This window comes from Pipra filicauda, unplaced genomic scaffold, assembly GCF_003945595.2.
Source record: "Pipra filicauda isolate LSUMZ 115617 unplaced genomic scaffold, ASM394559v2 scaffold44_size3831614_pilon, whole genome shotgun sequence".
Classification (NCBI taxonomy): domain Eukaryota; kingdom Metazoa; phylum Chordata; class Aves; order Passeriformes; family Pipridae; genus Pipra; species Pipra filicauda.
In genome coordinates, this window is record NW_024104587.1 from 251,712 (window position 1) to 267,577 (window position 15,866).

The 15,866-nt window shown below is 48.3% G+C and overlaps 1 protein-coding gene across 3 annotated transcripts in view; it reads left to right on the forward strand.

The window, feature by feature from the left end:
- NTRK3 (neurotrophic receptor tyrosine kinase 3) overlaps positions 1-15,866 on the forward strand; it is a 218,187-nt gene that overhangs the window by 21,889 nt on the left and 180,432 nt on the right. For all 3 annotated transcript variants that reach the window (XM_039385919.1, XM_027711971.2, XM_027711972.2), the window contains 2 exons: positions 11,672-11,746; positions 13,025-13,096. In XM_039385919.1, the coding sequence (XP_039241853.1) occupies positions 11,672-11,746; positions 13,025-13,096 (147 nt within the window). The remainder of the gene's footprint in view (positions 1-11,671; positions 11,747-13,024; positions 13,097-15,866) is intronic.

Consider the following 15,866-nt stretch of genomic DNA (forward strand, 5'->3'; position numbering starts at 1 on the left):
GGTGCAGGGAGGCTGAGTGAGGTCAGAGTGGGTCATGTTGGTGGGGTTGGTGGCACCGTGTCCCAGCCCTCCTGCTGCTCAGGAGGAGAAAGCATGAAGGCAGCTCTTCATCCTGTTGCGATATCCACAGCAGGAGGAGGAGAGCCTGGTGTGGGAGGGCTGTCCCCCGCCAGCTGCTGACCCTGGTAAGCCCCAGCCTGGCACACGGTGCGGGTTCTTGGGCCCCAGCTGCTGCAGGCTGTGACTGAGCCAACCCCCTCCCTGGAGGGCTGCCTGTGGCCAGGGGCAGACAATGTCTGTATTCTTTGTGCAGAATGTACTTTCCTTCACTGATAACACTCTGGGTTGATGTAGTTTGCTCTGAGGTTGGGCTGGTGCTGGGACCCTCCTTGCTCTCCAGGAGCAGACACAAAGTTTGAGTGGTTTTCCTCCCCCCCCCACCCCCGCCCCCCCAAAAAACCCAACAACAACAAAAATAAAATACAACAAGATCTCCCTGGATAATTTCTCCGATGATCTGCGTTTTGGCTTTGAAATTTCTTGTGGTCCTAAGCATCACCAAAAAAACATGTGTCCAGTTAAATACGCCTTAAGAGAGGCAGGAGGTGCCAGGAGGTGCATCCTGACTTCCTTGCTCCCTGTCTCTCCGTTACTACTGAGCAGGAATTTTGGATTCCTCAAGTGCTCCTGTGAGATTTTATACCTGTCAGTTTAATGCCAACCTCCTGGGAATCCTTCAGCAATAGGAGGCTCATTTTCAGGAGCACCAAACTATCAGGCTCATCGTGTTTATGCTCGTGTCTCATACAAGGGGATGTGGCCTTGGGCTACGGAGAGGGGCACATGGGGCTGCCACAGCCTGTCTGGGACTGGACATCACTGCATCCCACCACTGTGGCATTAAACCTCTGTGTAAACCTCCAAGCCCCACTGATGAACAAAACCTTCAAATGGTGCAAGGAGACCCTGCTAGTGCAGGGTGGGGGTATCAGTGCTGGGTTAATGTTTGCCAAGTGTTGTCCAAGCTGCAGTAATTCACATTGTGTCCTCCTGCCTTGCTCCTGGTGTAAAATGAATTTTATTTGATTAACGACCAGCAACATGCTTGGATAGTGTGAGCTCAAGGGTTTCACCCCACCTTTGGCCCTGGTAAAGGAGGTACCTGTGGGGATTGAAGGGCTGGGTCTTGGTCAGGGGGCTGGTTTTGCTGTGCTGAGAAGCCCTGGCTGTGCGTCGAGGTGCTGGGCAAGCAAAGGCTTCTCTTTAATTCAGTTATGCCTTTATCCAGAGGAATGGCAGATCGAGCCATGAGACGAGCTAGATACGACCCCAGGATTTGTTGTTTGTGTAGCTGGATCAGCTCAAACACAACAGCCTGTTTAGCAGTGTCTCTGGCTGTCAGAGTCTTCTAAAACATTTTTCTAAGGTGCTTTTTTTCACATTTATATGAACAAAGTAGAGCACTGGGAGAGGAGCTTTTAAAGTGTCTGATGCCTCCTTACTCTCCTTTCTTCCCCCCACCGCCTCTTCCTGCCTGTGTCATGTTTATAGGAGTGCTGGTTAGCTTTTCCTTTTCAGAGCCACCTGACTTCCCACAAAATACCTGTTATCCCAGGAAGCTCTGAGTCACCATGTCTTAATGAGTACATCCCCCTGCTCCTGAGTGATGCTTCTGTTTATTAGCCTCTTCAATAAGAGCCAAATCAATGTGTGTGTCCCTTGTAGGAAAAGCTTGGCAGAGGGAAGGGAGGAGGTTGTTTTCATGGCTTTTCCTGGGGAAAAGGGGGTCTGAGTCCTTTTCCTGGGTGATGGAGGAGTCCCTCCATTGCTACTGAGGAGGGTGGGCAGAGCTGGCTGTGATTTAATTAAACTGCAGATACAAGCCAAGGGCGGGTCATGGCAGTTGGCTCAAAAATAAACTCTGGAGAATTTACCTGGCCCTTTGGCTTTATGGGGAGAAGCTGGAAGTTGATCAGGCAGATCTGCCATGCTGTGGAGGTAATGGGGACCCTGACAAGTCTCCTTGCAGGTTGGAGCTGCTCTGCCCGTGGCTGCCCTGAGCACAGCAGCTGGGAGCCTGGCCTGTGGCCAGCCCAGCTGGGCATTGCTGCCTGCTTGTTCGAGCTTCATTACATCCGAGGAGCCAAAATGCTAGAGGATCAAAGTTCAGGCTCCTTGGGAGGCATTTGGGAGGAAAAAAAAAAAAAGCTTCGTGGGAGCAGGATCCAAGTCCAAGAAAGATGTTCTCTCCCCTCCCCTTTTTTGGGCAGTGGCTTTCCCTGTGTTTGAGGTGTGTGGGAAAGCTGGAAATGGGATAAGCCACACTATGGGGGTGATGGTGGAGCTGTGGGGGGGTGGAGGAGGTTAAAGTAGGATGGGGGACTGTGGCAGGGCACTGGATTTGGCTGCTTGATTACCAGAACTGTGCAGAAGCTGAGGGACCTTTGACACCCATGGTTTGCAGCTCCAAGCTCTGGTTTCTGTGCTGCTTCCAGGACCCAGGCATGGGAGCAGTGGAAAGGATCTACCCAAAAATGTGCAGCTGCATTGAAACAGGATTTGAGATGAAACTGATGTGGATGTAAAGAAAGTTCCTGAATTGAGACTACCATGGTGGCTGCGGTTTTGGGAAGTTTGCTTGTGGGTTTGTGTGGGTGGGTGGCAGCAGGTCTGGATTAAGGACCGCAGCCCCTTCCCATCATGGCACTTGTGCAGCCCCATCCCTGGCTCTTGTCTCTGCTCTTGCTGGACTTCTGTTCCTGCCTCCTCATTCCCGGTGCTATATATCACAGTAACAGCCAGTTCGTGGGAGATTTTATTTTCTCCTTTTCCTCCTCCATCCATTTTCCTGTCCTCAAGCACAGCTTGAAGTGCAATGCGTGCATGTGTCTGGCAGGGCTCCCTTTTGGGGAACTGAGCTAATATGGTCTATCAGAATATCGTCTTGACCATCTCCAAGACTCTGGGCCTTTTTGTGGGGGCTCCTTTCTGCCACGTGCTCTTTGGCACCACTCTGTACCATGAGCTGTCCCTGCCAAGCTGAACTCTAGTGATCCCACACCTTTAGTACATCTCCTTGCTTTGCCAATGTGTGTAGGCACTGTGCTCTCCAGGAGAGAAACACAGCTGCCTTTGGAGCAGAGCTTGGCAGCTTTGTCTGCCTGTATTAATATATATGTATTTATATAGTTTAGTTTCTGAAAAGCCCCAGACCTGTTTGGAGATGGGAATTGAGGGAATCTGACTTCCAGTCTGAAGTTGCAGGGAGGGTTTAATGAGGCAGAATACGATTACTGAAGCCGATTTTGACCAGGGTACTGCTTCCTCTATAAAATGCCGTTTGATCTTTAAAGACCACAAAATGCTGCATACTGCTGGCTCTCATGGCATATGAAATCCTATGGATAAAGCACCCTTCCCTTCAGCATGGCAGGTGTTTGGAGAGCTGCCTAAAAATGGGAGCTCTTTTGCTTTATGTGGGGGCAGGAGACCAAAGGGTGCTGCCTCACCCTGAGGTTTGTGTGGTGTAAACTCCCAGGGGAATGTTTTTTTTTTTTTTCTTTCTGCACTTGGATTATCCTTTCATCCTAGCCGGCTGCATGGCTAGTTTGGAGATGGTATTTTGTGATTAGACATGCACAGGTTGATGTTAGCAGTCCTGAACCAGGAGTCTGCTCCACGTAGCCTGGATCCATGTCTAACGGTGGGAGGAACCTGACTGGGCACAGAGGACTGGCTTTGTAGGCTCTCCTCTCAGTGAGTAATGAAAGAAATGCCCTTCAGGCAAATATCATTATTTTTGAGTCTGCCACCCAGAGGAAAAGTGGAGTGAACTTTGCCTGATGCTGCAGGTGGAGAGTGAACTCTCACTTTTACTGATGCTTTACCCCAAAGTGGTTGTATTTTTGTATTTATGTCCACGTATGCAGGACTTGACTGCCCATCCCATCTGCTTTCTCACTTTGGGTGAGGTTTGGGACTGTACAGGGGTCGAATAGTGACAGACAGTAAATAAGGAGTTAGGGAGAGAGCCTGTGGTAGCTGGGAAATGCCAAGGTTGTGGGCAGGGAGCTGGGATTGAACCAGGAATCCAGCCTGTATGTGGAGAGATTCAGGGGTGTTGTCCTCCCAGTCCTGTTCCCTGAAATGTTGCAGCCCTTGGGAGTTTCCTCACGAAGTTTTTGCACTGTTGCTTGGCTCTGATAAATGAGGTTTCTTCAGCAATAGAAGGATTTTGGACAACTCAGTTCTTGATTGGGACCCCAGGGCTGCTTCCTCCCAGCACTACCTGAGTAATAGTGATGGAATATTAAGGCAGGTATTGGTTGTGGTGGCAGCTGCACCTATGGCATTTCTTCAACCCTGCCATCCCACTTCCACCTATTTCTTCCTTTCTGAAATTGTGTGACTGGGCATAACTCCCTACACTGAAAAACTTTGGATGTAGTGTGCAATAACAAGAACATACTGCCTCCTGTGTTCTGCAGCAATCTGTCCATGCTGGGTCCAGGCAGCCTGCTGTCCTCTAGTAATACTGACACGTTGTCCCTGCGAGGGATGCTCTCTGCTCCATACGTCACCTTCCAGAGCTGGTGGGGGATGCAGAGGCTTGAGGAGATTGTAGAAGGAAAGCTGGTGAGTGCACAAATATGGGGCACAGCACACCCTGTGCCTGAGAGGATCTTCTGCCCCTGGGGACAAAAGCAAAGGATGAGGTCCTGGTCACACTGGTGCTGCTGTCTGTTTTTTAAAAGCAGGTATTTTCATCCAGCTCCTGTATGTCCTTATGGGTGCCAGGCAGGATAGCTTAAGTGCAGCACCTGGAAAAAAACCTTAATGTGTTCAGCTGAACTTAAAGCTGTTTCTCAGGGCATCTTCCACAGCTGGGTGTCTCTATATGACAATCTTGTTAGATAGTGCAGCTGTAGCAGCTCTTCTGCACCTGGTGGTTGCTCCTGGCCAGCCTGGGGCCAGGTAGATGCTGTTGGGGTGAGCATGGAGCTCATCTGGACTCATCCAAAAGGTATTCTGTGGGGGAGTCCTCTCTTCTGAATGCCTTGTATCCTGTGAGTTGCTTGTGTGTACCGGTAGCGTTTTTCCAGGAACACTACTGAGACACGACTGTGCAGTGGCTTGTGTATAACTGTATCAGTCCCACACCTTCCCCAGATGGGAACTGGGAACTTTTTCCTTTGCTCACCCGTTCTGGAAGGGTCTGGTTTGCATTGCTGGGTTGGATGTGGCTGGGCCCGTGGGATGGGGACTGAGTGCATCCTCTGCAGCACCCGAGTACCCCTACATGACCTTGGCAGGAGGAGCAGATCTGCCAGCTCAGAGGGAGCTGTGTCGCAGTTGTGTGTTTTATGATTTTTACCTTGACGAATCACAATTACACTGTGGGGTTATGCTCATAATTGTTTCTACAAAGCTGGATTTGCTTTCTCTACCCCTCCTTTTCCCACTGACCTCAAATTATCCTTAATGATGCAAAGTTATCCGCTACTGGGTGACCTTTCCATGCTTTTTGGGAAGGGGAAGACCATGCTTTAGATGAGGAAAATATTGTCCTTTTCTTTTTTCAGCTGCATTTGATTTTAGCGTTCTGTTACCAATTCACTTTTATAACTTCCACGTTGGAGGGAATCAAGTCCTTTGTGCATCTGCTTATTAAATGTATGTGATAAGTGCTTTATAAAACTGTGAAAGGTGCGTGATTCCTTTATGGCTTCCTCATCCCTGTTTGGGATGTGAGGGATGGATAAAAGGAGCTAGAAATTCCCATCTGTGGGAAATTCAGTCTGTGCCTTTCCCTGAGATGTGGGGCCTGCACCAGTGCCATAGATTTTCCAGCCTTCAGTGCTTCCCATTAACATCTGCAGCACCTCTGCTTGGATGAGGCAGGTCTTACTGGTCAAGGGTTTAGAGATGTCTTCTCTCTGTTCCCAGTGCAATCAAATTCACATTTGTATGGTCTGGAGCTGTTGTGCCAAGAGGTTTGTTTATAATGCTAAACATATCAGGTAATTGAAAGCTAATGCTTGTGTCTGGATTGCGAGGTTTAATATGCCTGGGCGACAAATCAATTTTCCTGTTGCCCTACAGGAGAGAGAAGGCAAATGCTCTGCTTGCCTTCCCTGTATATATATATATATATATATATATATATAAAATATAACTGTTTGTGTGTTGGGGTGCTGCCTGCTTGCTGACATGCAATGTATTTACTGCCCAGCATCCAAACATGAGTGACACTTGCAAAGCATGGCTCTAGCAAGGATGTGTCATCTAGTCAGGCACTGATAGAACTGATGGCATCCTCATGAAAAGTTTTTCCCCTCCAGTCTGGGATAGATACAGATTTGGGTACCACATGTGTACTCGTGCTATGTAATACTTGGTGCTTATCAGGTGCCTTTTTCAGCTGTTGACCACAGTGCTCAAAAAGCTGAGAGAGATTAGATAAATATTATCCTTGTTGTGTGAGGAGGGTGAAGGAAGGCCAGACACATTAAGTAGCCTCAAGCTAATCGCTTGGTAAATTGTCATGAGGCTGTTTGTTCACCTCTGCCTCATGCAAGTGGGATTAAATGAGCCTGACTGTGTTTAAATCCCAGTCTCCCTTGCTGCACTGGCCCTGGGCTGGAAGGGGAGTATGTGGACCTGTGCAGGCTTGATGTGTGGTCTCAAGAAGATGACACTAGCCTGTGTTGTCAGACACCACCTTGCATGGTATCCTTCTGGGAATGAAAAGAATCACTGTTCCATGTTTGGTGGCTACCAGTCCCCTTGCAGCAAGCAGGGCAAGGTCCTGGTGCTTCTGGAGACCAGTTGAAACCTAAACCCTGTGACCTGATGATCTTATGGTCAGCAAGAATACTGATTTTCTGTCTGTGTGATGCAGGGGCAAAGACACCTGCTGCCTTGCTGGCTTCACATGATGCTCTGAGATCTGTGTGAGACATGGAGCTTGCAAGCTGCTGAGCTGGCAAACAGGGCTTCGCACTTCACAGGTTTGCTGCTAACTGGGACACAGCACACAAGCCCGGGTTTGACCATTGGTCTGACTGTAGTGGTCTACAAGGCCTTCAACAAGTTGTAAAGGCAAGGCTGTGGGTACATGGAGGCTGAGATGTGATGCAGGGTTGGCCTCCTTAGGTTAACTTTTGTCAGGCTAATCCCACGCCTTCCTCTGGAAAGGCAGCTGATTTCCTCAGCAAAGAGAGGACTCTGTGATGAGAGGTTAATTTGATGCTGTATTACCTCAGAAGTGGGTTGTTTCTCTGGAGAAGACACAGTATAGCCCAGGTGTTGCAGGTGAAGTGGGGCAGTGATATGGTGGGAGGTGTTGAAAGATGAGGTAAATACTGAGGTTCCTTGGAGGTGATGCTGGCTCATGGTTTTCTTGACGACACTGACACAAAAGGCAGCAGCATGTTCATGGGCTTTGCTGCTGGAGCTGCGGGAACACAAGTTGGGCTGAGGACAGCCAGTGGGAAGAGCTACAGTAACAAAACCAAGAGACAGTCTGTAACGCCAGGTGGGGTGAATGTAAACGTGGGTGTAATGGGGTTTTGCTGCCAGCTAGGAAATCATGTCCATTGGAAATGACCTGGTGGATAGAAATGCTTGATGCAGTGCTTAATAAAGGAGTAAAACAAACCTCCAGGCTGATGGGGCTGTGATAAAGGCCAATGTGATCTCAGGCTGCAAGTCATGGTGTTTCCAGTGTAACTGGGGAGCTGCTCATGCTGTTATACAAGTGAGACCTCCTGGAGACTGCTGTGTTTTTGGTCACCCTTACTCAAGAAAAAGGGACTTAAATAGGCTGATGAAGAAAATAGAGAGCCATTTTCTATGTGTCTGTCACAGTAGTCCTTCTTACATAGATCACCAAGTGTAAGTGTCTGGATCTGAAGCAGAAGCAAAATAACCTCACTGCCAGGACTCTGCCTGAGCAATATATCTGCATCACTTCTGGAGCTTGAGTTAGTATCACTTCAGGGCACTTGAGACAATTTGCCTTGCTCTTCACTGGTACAGATGCGTTGCCTTAGAAGAGTTGGCATCGTGTAGCTTATAAATGATAGTTGGGTGGGACTGATTCCTGCTTGCAAAGGAGGGAGGAAGACGTGCTGGGAGAGAAAAAGAGCTGCTTAAGCAAAGACAGTTTTGACATAAGAGAAAATGGATGTAAAATGCTAGTGAGTACATTTGGGTAAGAAATGTAAGTGGAGCGTTTCAGTCTGAGTTGGGAGAGCGAAGCCTTACCTACTCCCAAGGTGGAATTTGATTGTCCATAGAAGGCATGGTATAATTCAGCTCTGCAGCGCAAGCAAGGAGACCTGGACTGGCAGGACCCTCCAAACATACAAGAATTATGAGAAGGAAATGAGTATTTAAACAAACATGACCTACTCTCCATCCTCCACCCAAAAAATAAGTGAGCTACCCCATCTGTGTTAGCAATGTGTCTCATATGGTCTCGATTAGAAGTTGGATATGAGTCTAGGTGGATATGCATGTGGTGAGCTCTTCAGGATTTGTGAAGTATGGTATTGCTCTTGGAGCTATTGGGTCTTGCAGAAGAACAGTTTGCCTTAGTAATAACCAAGGAATGCTACAGGAATATGTACTAAGAGATGTTTTCAGGGAGGAATAAACTGTAATCTACTGACTGTAATTCATACCTCAGTACTTGATTGAGACCAGGGTGAGGCTGGGAGCTGTCACAGCTCTATTTGGTGTGAACCCAGCACCCACGTTCCTGCCGGGTTAATGAACCGAGGCAGAGGAGGAGGGAAGGTCTCAGTCAGCGGCAGCAAGTGGGATGATATAAGATCTCTAGGGCAAGCAAAACCCTGGAAGGAAAAGAGAGGGAGCTAGTTGAGATACTGAAGGACATGAGAGGGACTTAAGTTTCAGGGGTGGAGTTTCTCTACTTGGTTGCTTTGCTTTCCTGTGCAACCACTGCCAATTTTGCAATCACAGCTTGACTCCTTGAGCTTTCAGAATAAGATGCATTTCTGTTTTGTTTTTTTAAGTGGGTTCAGGTGAACCCAGCCAGTGCAAAATTACACTATTCTTTCCAAAGCAATAGGGAACCCAAGAAAATGGTTTTCCTGGTGTGTCTTTGAGGTACCTGTAAACCAAGACCGATTTGTCACTTCTAGGAGCAAGGGTGCAGCTCCTGCTAAGTTGAAAAAAATCAGAGAAAAATGGGGAAAAGCCATTTCTGGAAATGCCTGAGAAAGGAAGTGTTTGTGTAGCTTAAAGGACTCAAAGTCCTTGCTGACCTGTGCACCTTCTTGAAGATGTTATTTCCCTGCATTGCACTCTATGTAAAGCAGCTGCTGGGCTGGGGGATTATCCTATATGTAAGTGTGTGCGTGTATTTCCACTGCTGCTTCTCACCTCTCACTTTATGGGTATTGTATTGTATGTCTGTGTTAAATGTACCAAAGCATATCTGGCTCAGGAAGCTCATGGGCTTTGTTTGGGAGGCTGGAATACAGGTTGTGGAGTTGTATTTAAAATCCAGTGTAATGTCACTTCTAGGGGGGCTTGGCCATGGGGAGGCCCCCAAGACCCCCATACCCCAGAGCTGAGTCATCAGAAATTCATGCCTAAGCATGTTGCTGGGAACAAGCTTGGATCTTTTTCTGTCTCTTCTAGAATGCTGCCCACATGGCTTTGAGTGTCAAGTCAAAAATAACCTTGACTTTTTATAGCAAACACAATCAATAAAACAAGAGCCAATCTGGCCGCCGCCTCCTTCCCAGCTGTGGTTGCTCCATTGCTCCTGGCTTGGGACTGCTCCATCCCTCCCTGAAGGTCATTGCTTGGATGCAGTGTAGCTTCAGTATGCCCTGGTGGTAAACCCACATAATCCCATTCCTCCTTTTCCCCTTGTCCTTTCTTTCTCTTGGAGGACCTTCGCTTTGCTATGTAGGAGTTGCAGACGGGAAATATTTCCATCCTGTGTTTGTAGCCTTGCTCAGTTCTGCAATCTTGTGCCCCAGGACCTGAACTGGCAGTCCTACCCTGACTCAAAAAGGTTTCACTGAGCTGTTGGAACTCCTGACTGACTCCTCCCAGTCTGTGTTTTGTTCTGCAAATGTTCACAGGGGCCTTAGATGTTGGCAGGGAATATGAAATGGCTGTAATAGTGTCCTGTTTCTCATTCTGTCTGGGACACAGGCGATCCAAGCCGATGAGCAGGTCATTGAGGATGAACCGTGACTTACACTGTTGTGCAGCAGCGGTTGGGAGCTCATGCTGTGTCCTTGTACTAACCCCTCTGGGCATGCAGGCAATTATGGAACATGTGGAAAGCAGAGGTGACTCTTGTGGGTCTCTGCTTTTCTTGGATCTGTATCGCGAGAGCAGAGGAATACACTGAGATTTAGTCCAGGCTTTGTATTCTTCTTTTTTGAGCTGGATGTTATTTGGAATGTGGCTCAAGGAAGTCCATGTACTTCTGTCACGTGAATTCATCTGCTCTTGTGCAAGCACAAGGTGTAGAAAGTGCTGGAGGAGGAATGTGTCGCCCTTGCAACTCCTCTAGAAATGGTCTAAGATCCCTCTTCTGCTTATTCACCCTCTGGACCACTGTGTGGGGTCCTGCAACCTTCTTGCCTAGAATCATAGAATCACAGAATAGTTCTCAGTGTTTTCTCATCACTCCAACCCTGCATCACTTGGAGATGTTTCCCCTCCCCAGGGTCAAGTCCAAAGCCAACTATTGCATCAAGGCAGATGTGAGCTCGGGTGTATGTGTTCAGAGACTTCAAAGTTGGGCTTCTTTCACATATTGTCCAAGGGGAACCTGCCAGATATTTTTCCCCCTTTCAGTTGACTTGCAGAGAAGACCACCTCCACCTGCTTTTCAGTGAAAACCTTCTTGAAAATGTTTGTGCTTTCTGGTGGAAGGGTGTCTGAGTTTAATCTGAAGAAAGCCAGAACTGCCCAAGGACTGCCTGGAGGATGAGGACTGAACTTCTTTTACACCACCCACCATTGCAACCTGTTAGCAGAGGCCCATGGCAGCAGCCACACTGCTGCCAACATCACTCCTGTGCTGCCGACAACAGGGGACCCTGTTCTCTGGGTCTGCTGATCTGCCACCTTCCCCGGCTCTAATATTTACTGAAAATGATCCTGTGGTGACAGATCTATTTCTGTTTTTGTTCTCTATAACATACCTGACAGACTGCCCCAGGCGACTGAGGAATTTGTAATAAAGGCAATGTTTCCAAACTGAGCTTGGTGCTCTCCTGCCAGCAACACTTCCAACCGGCAAAGACTAGGGCCCTGTTTATCCACCCCAGTTAGACTGGATAAATATATGACTTTTTAAATTTAGGCCCTAAGTTTTCGTTGAGAGGTTTTGTTTGCTTTCACTATTTTGTGTAATCCGTTTCAATCGTGTCTTTGTTCAATGATGTGTGCAGTGATGGGCAATGACTTGGGCAAGGATGTTCAATGGCTCTGTTGCACATTCTGTGCTTGAAACTGAGGATAAACCCACATTATTTGACTTTTCCAAGCTGCTGGGGAAACAGAATGGGGCTGGGTGGCAGGGCATGATATCCTCCCTCTGTGTGCCATCCCCTACCTGGGAAGAGCAACCATCTGGTTGTGCCACAGCTGAGTCTTTCCTTCTTCTCCACAGACACATAGAAAACTGGAAGAACTTGCAGACACTGAACGCCGTTGACATGGAGCTGTACACAGGACTCCAGAGGCTGTAAGTATGTCCTGTGCCTCGGGGAGGGGAATTGACCTGGGCAGCCCCTTCCTTCCAGCAGAGCGGTGGCTTCCCTCCATCTGCAGTCTCCACGCTGTCAGTTTAAGCTGCTGGATCTACTGAGTTTTGCTATGAGACTCCACAAAATGGAGATGAAGTGCTTTTTGGTCTTTGCTGGGTCTGTGAGAAGGAAGATTGCTAGCTCCTGACAGCTCTGTCAACACACATCAGCCCTGACCTCTCCCCTCCCCTGCTGTTTTGGTTCTGGGCTTATGTGTTGTTCTGACTCATTTCAGCCCCACAATGTGAAATTCCAGCTGTCTCCACCAATCCTTCATTGCTGGGCTGTTGGTCCTCATTTAGAACAGTTACCGTCACGGTGGTGCTGCACAATAAGGGAATTGCATCTCCCTGCACAGCTCTCTGAGCACAGGGAGAGGTCAACTGTGTGTGTCATGGAGGGGGAATTGAGGTCCATGAGATTGAAGAGACTTGCCAGATGCTTGGGAAGCCTGGCCAAGCAAGGATACCACCCAATCTCTTTATTCCCCCTCCTACATACTCCTGGATCTGGGAGTGCCCTGGGTGCTGCTTGTGTGAGATGCAGAGTGTTGCTTGGGGATAATCAGAGACTCTAATAATGTGTTTCACTGGGAGCTTTACATTAAGTACAGCTCCCATGTGGGCTGGAGGAGGTGTATATGGCTGAGCACTCAGTAACCAAACTCCAGCAAGCTGTACTTTTCACACACAGATCCATTGTGAGCAGACTGGCTGCTGTTTTCATCTCACCTAACAAAACAGCAGTGGCAGCAGATATTGAGAGCTTTTCTAAAACAGGATGTGAAGAGAATTCCCCCTTCAATGTCCAAAATTCCCGGTGTAAAATACCCTTCCTTTTCAGAGCTGCAAGCAGAAGAGTTTTCTCTTGGGTATGAAGAGGGGAGATGACTTTGTTAAGGGTTAGATTTGCTTGTGGCAGTGTTGCTTGTGAAGATGGAGGGAGAGGAGCAGGAGATGGCCTGTGCCACCCCAGCAAGCCCTGGTGGATGTGGGAGCAGAGCCTTGCCCAACAGCTGATCTGCACTGTACTGTTACCATATCAGATGAAGTTTAAAAAGCTGAATTTCCTCTTTGCTTGTAGCTCACAGAGGCTGCCTGGGGACAGATGTGCCTCCAGGGGTGGGAGGGGGAATCGAGAGCTCTCAGGTGCTGAGCAGGGGTTTAGAGCAGTTGTCAGCCTTCACTCCATTGCTGCCCTTCTGCATCTCTCTGCAGGACAATCAGGAACTCAGGACTACGAAACATCCAGCCACGCGCCTTTGCCAAGAACCCTCACCTGCACTACATGTGAGTGCCAGCGGCTCCTGTCCCCTTTCCCCTCTGTTCCCTATGGAAAGGCAACTCACAAAGTGGATCCCCAAAGTGCCTCTTGGGAACAGCAAGGAGAGGGAAGCAGAACGCTGATGGGGAAAGAGAGGGAGAGGTGGGAAAGGGCAGGAAATGGAAAAGCGAATGTGCAGGGAAGTGGAATGGGCTTCGATGCAGGAATGGGGTGAGGTCCCGCTGGGCAGCTGATGGGTTTGGGTTTCTGATAACTGCCCTGGCTTTGATCGCGGCTCTAACGAGTGCTTGCATCATTATCAGCCTTGAAGCGGCTGGTGCACGTTTCCCTTTCTGCAGAGTTTGGGGGCGGCCGCCAGCCCCGGTGCACAGCCAGAGCCTGCCCCGCTCGTTAGTTTTTAACCAAAGGCTGCTTTTCCAATACAAATCCTGGGGTGCAGGGGCTGCCAGCTCTGCTCCTAATTATTGACTTCTTAAACTGGCATCTGCAACGGGCCTGGGGTAGGATCGTTTTGTGCTAGAGAGGCTGGAGTCCTGTTATCATGGGACATTGCACAAGTGTCCAGCTGCTGGGGCATCATTAACCAGCAAGTACAGTGTCACGGGGAATTTCCACATCCTTGACGCCAAGGGCACTGGTGTATTTTCTAAATGTGTATTTACTTTTCCCAAGGTGAAAAATCAAAACCCGAATTTCAGACCACTCTGCAAGGTGCTCTATGGGCTTGAAATATCTTGTCCAAGTAACTGTGTCCAAGATCAAAGCCCTCTCTATCCAGTGTAGATACAAAAGGTGAAAAGGGGTTGTTGAGAGACTCCGTCCTTGGGCATGAGCTGGTGGGCTGGATGGAGAGTGTGTGTATCCCTGCTTTTTGGAAACTAGTGCTAGTGGCTTCTTCCCTTTTTAAGTGCATCCATTTGAGTCTGCAGATGCATTGGGCCATCGATACAGACTTGTTCCTGGGGCAAGGAGATAAATGCGACCTGCAGAGCAGGATAGATTTGTCTTTTGATGTCTGCTTAGAGATGACGTGAACTGAAAAACCCCAAAAGCTCCCTTTTTGGAAAACCATTTACAGTTGCTAAGTGACAGTAAAGTACTTGCTAAATAGGAGATCTGCAGAACCAAAGGGCATGAATAGTTGAGGGCATTGTGAACGTGGACTGAGCTTTTTTGAGTTTAGAGAATTGCATATTTTTCATAATAAACCCTCGCTAATGCTGACCACTGGGATTTTCCTGATTTCTGCCCTTTGTAATTTTGATTTGAAGCAGGTTTTTTGTGTTTTCTGTGGTTGTTTGTTCCTGGGAAGTGTTCTCTCTGAACCACTCTCAAATTTTTTTTTTTTTTTTGGAATGTTGTTTGTCAATTGTGTAGTTGCTGTTTATGTATCTCGCAGATAAAATGAATAACATTTGATTCCTGGTGAAATTAGTTTGGATGTCGTAGGAGTTTAAAAGGCCCCGTACACTTGCTTTGAGGCTGAATATGTCATTAATGTGTACACAGGCAATTGTTGCTGCTTTTTCCCAAAGTGTTTGTTTTTGTCTTTTGGAATTACTTTTGGGAGTGGGAAAAACCCCGCATCCATCTTGTGTCAAGAGTTAGGGTTGGTACGTGGTGATGAAATATGTGTTTGTTTACTGCTTGGGCCGTGTAAGATTGATCATATTCTTCACATCTTTCTTTCCTCGCCTTTTGAAGCTCGAGGCGAGTAAGTATATTATTTGGTTAGCTTTTGCCAGTGGGTTTTGATGCTGTTGCTGGGACTTGGCAGCATGGGTGTTTGCAAGGTGGATGTTCCCTGTAGAGGATGCTGCGCACTCAAGGATGGAAACTTAGTGCTTACAGGGTTGGTGACTCCCTCTTGCTCCCCAGAGGCTCTCAGACCACGATGCCAGTGCTCCTTTGAAGCCAGGTTGCCTTTCCCAGGGTGGCTCCTGAGGCTTTACACAGCCTGGCAGGTGCCTGGTGCCACCCAGGATCCCCTCATGGCCTCAGCTCTCTGCCAGTGCATCAAGGTGCCTCCTTGGCTGCTCTGCAGGTGCTGCCTCCCTGGAAGGCCTGACATCCTCTGCAGCCGCTGCACGTAAGAACCAGGGATAAAAGGATTAATGGAAATGTCACTCTGCTCTAAGTCTTGGGCTGCTGCAACCAGGTACAGTAGCAGAGAGGAGTGAGTGATACTGTCCCCATCCCCTTGTGGAAGGGCTGCCTGCAGGATTGGGAACTATGGGATGGTGTTTAGGGCTTGTTTAGCTACTGCTACGTTATCGCTGCCACTCTGGTTTTCCTTCACCTTTGATGACTGTTTGGATGGTTGCTGGTGAAGCTGAGTCAATAAGATGGCAAATGTGTCTAATAAATGAGAAAGTGGTTTCACTGCCAGTGAGGGTTGGCACAGGGAGGTGGGAATCCCGGGCCAGACCTTTGCAGGGTGCTACAGTCTGAGTCTGAGCATTTTTTCACATGAAGCTCGTGTACAAATTCTGAGGTCTCAAAAGCTGATTTTTTTCCCTCCCCCCTCCCTTCCCATCCTGGGTTAAATCCAAACTTCCTGCTGAACTAAGTTTTTTCCCAGTGCCTTTCATCAAGGTTTCCTCTTCTCAAATGGGCCAGATAGCTCTGCCTTCTCCCAGTAACATCTATTTCTGGCCCTTCCTCTGTGCACGCGCTTGTCTTCAGACCCCAGCTGTGCAATCACAAGCAGATCACTTATCCCAGCTTTAATTGCAGGAGCTCAGGTTTGTGAGGGTTTGGATGAAGTTTGGCTTG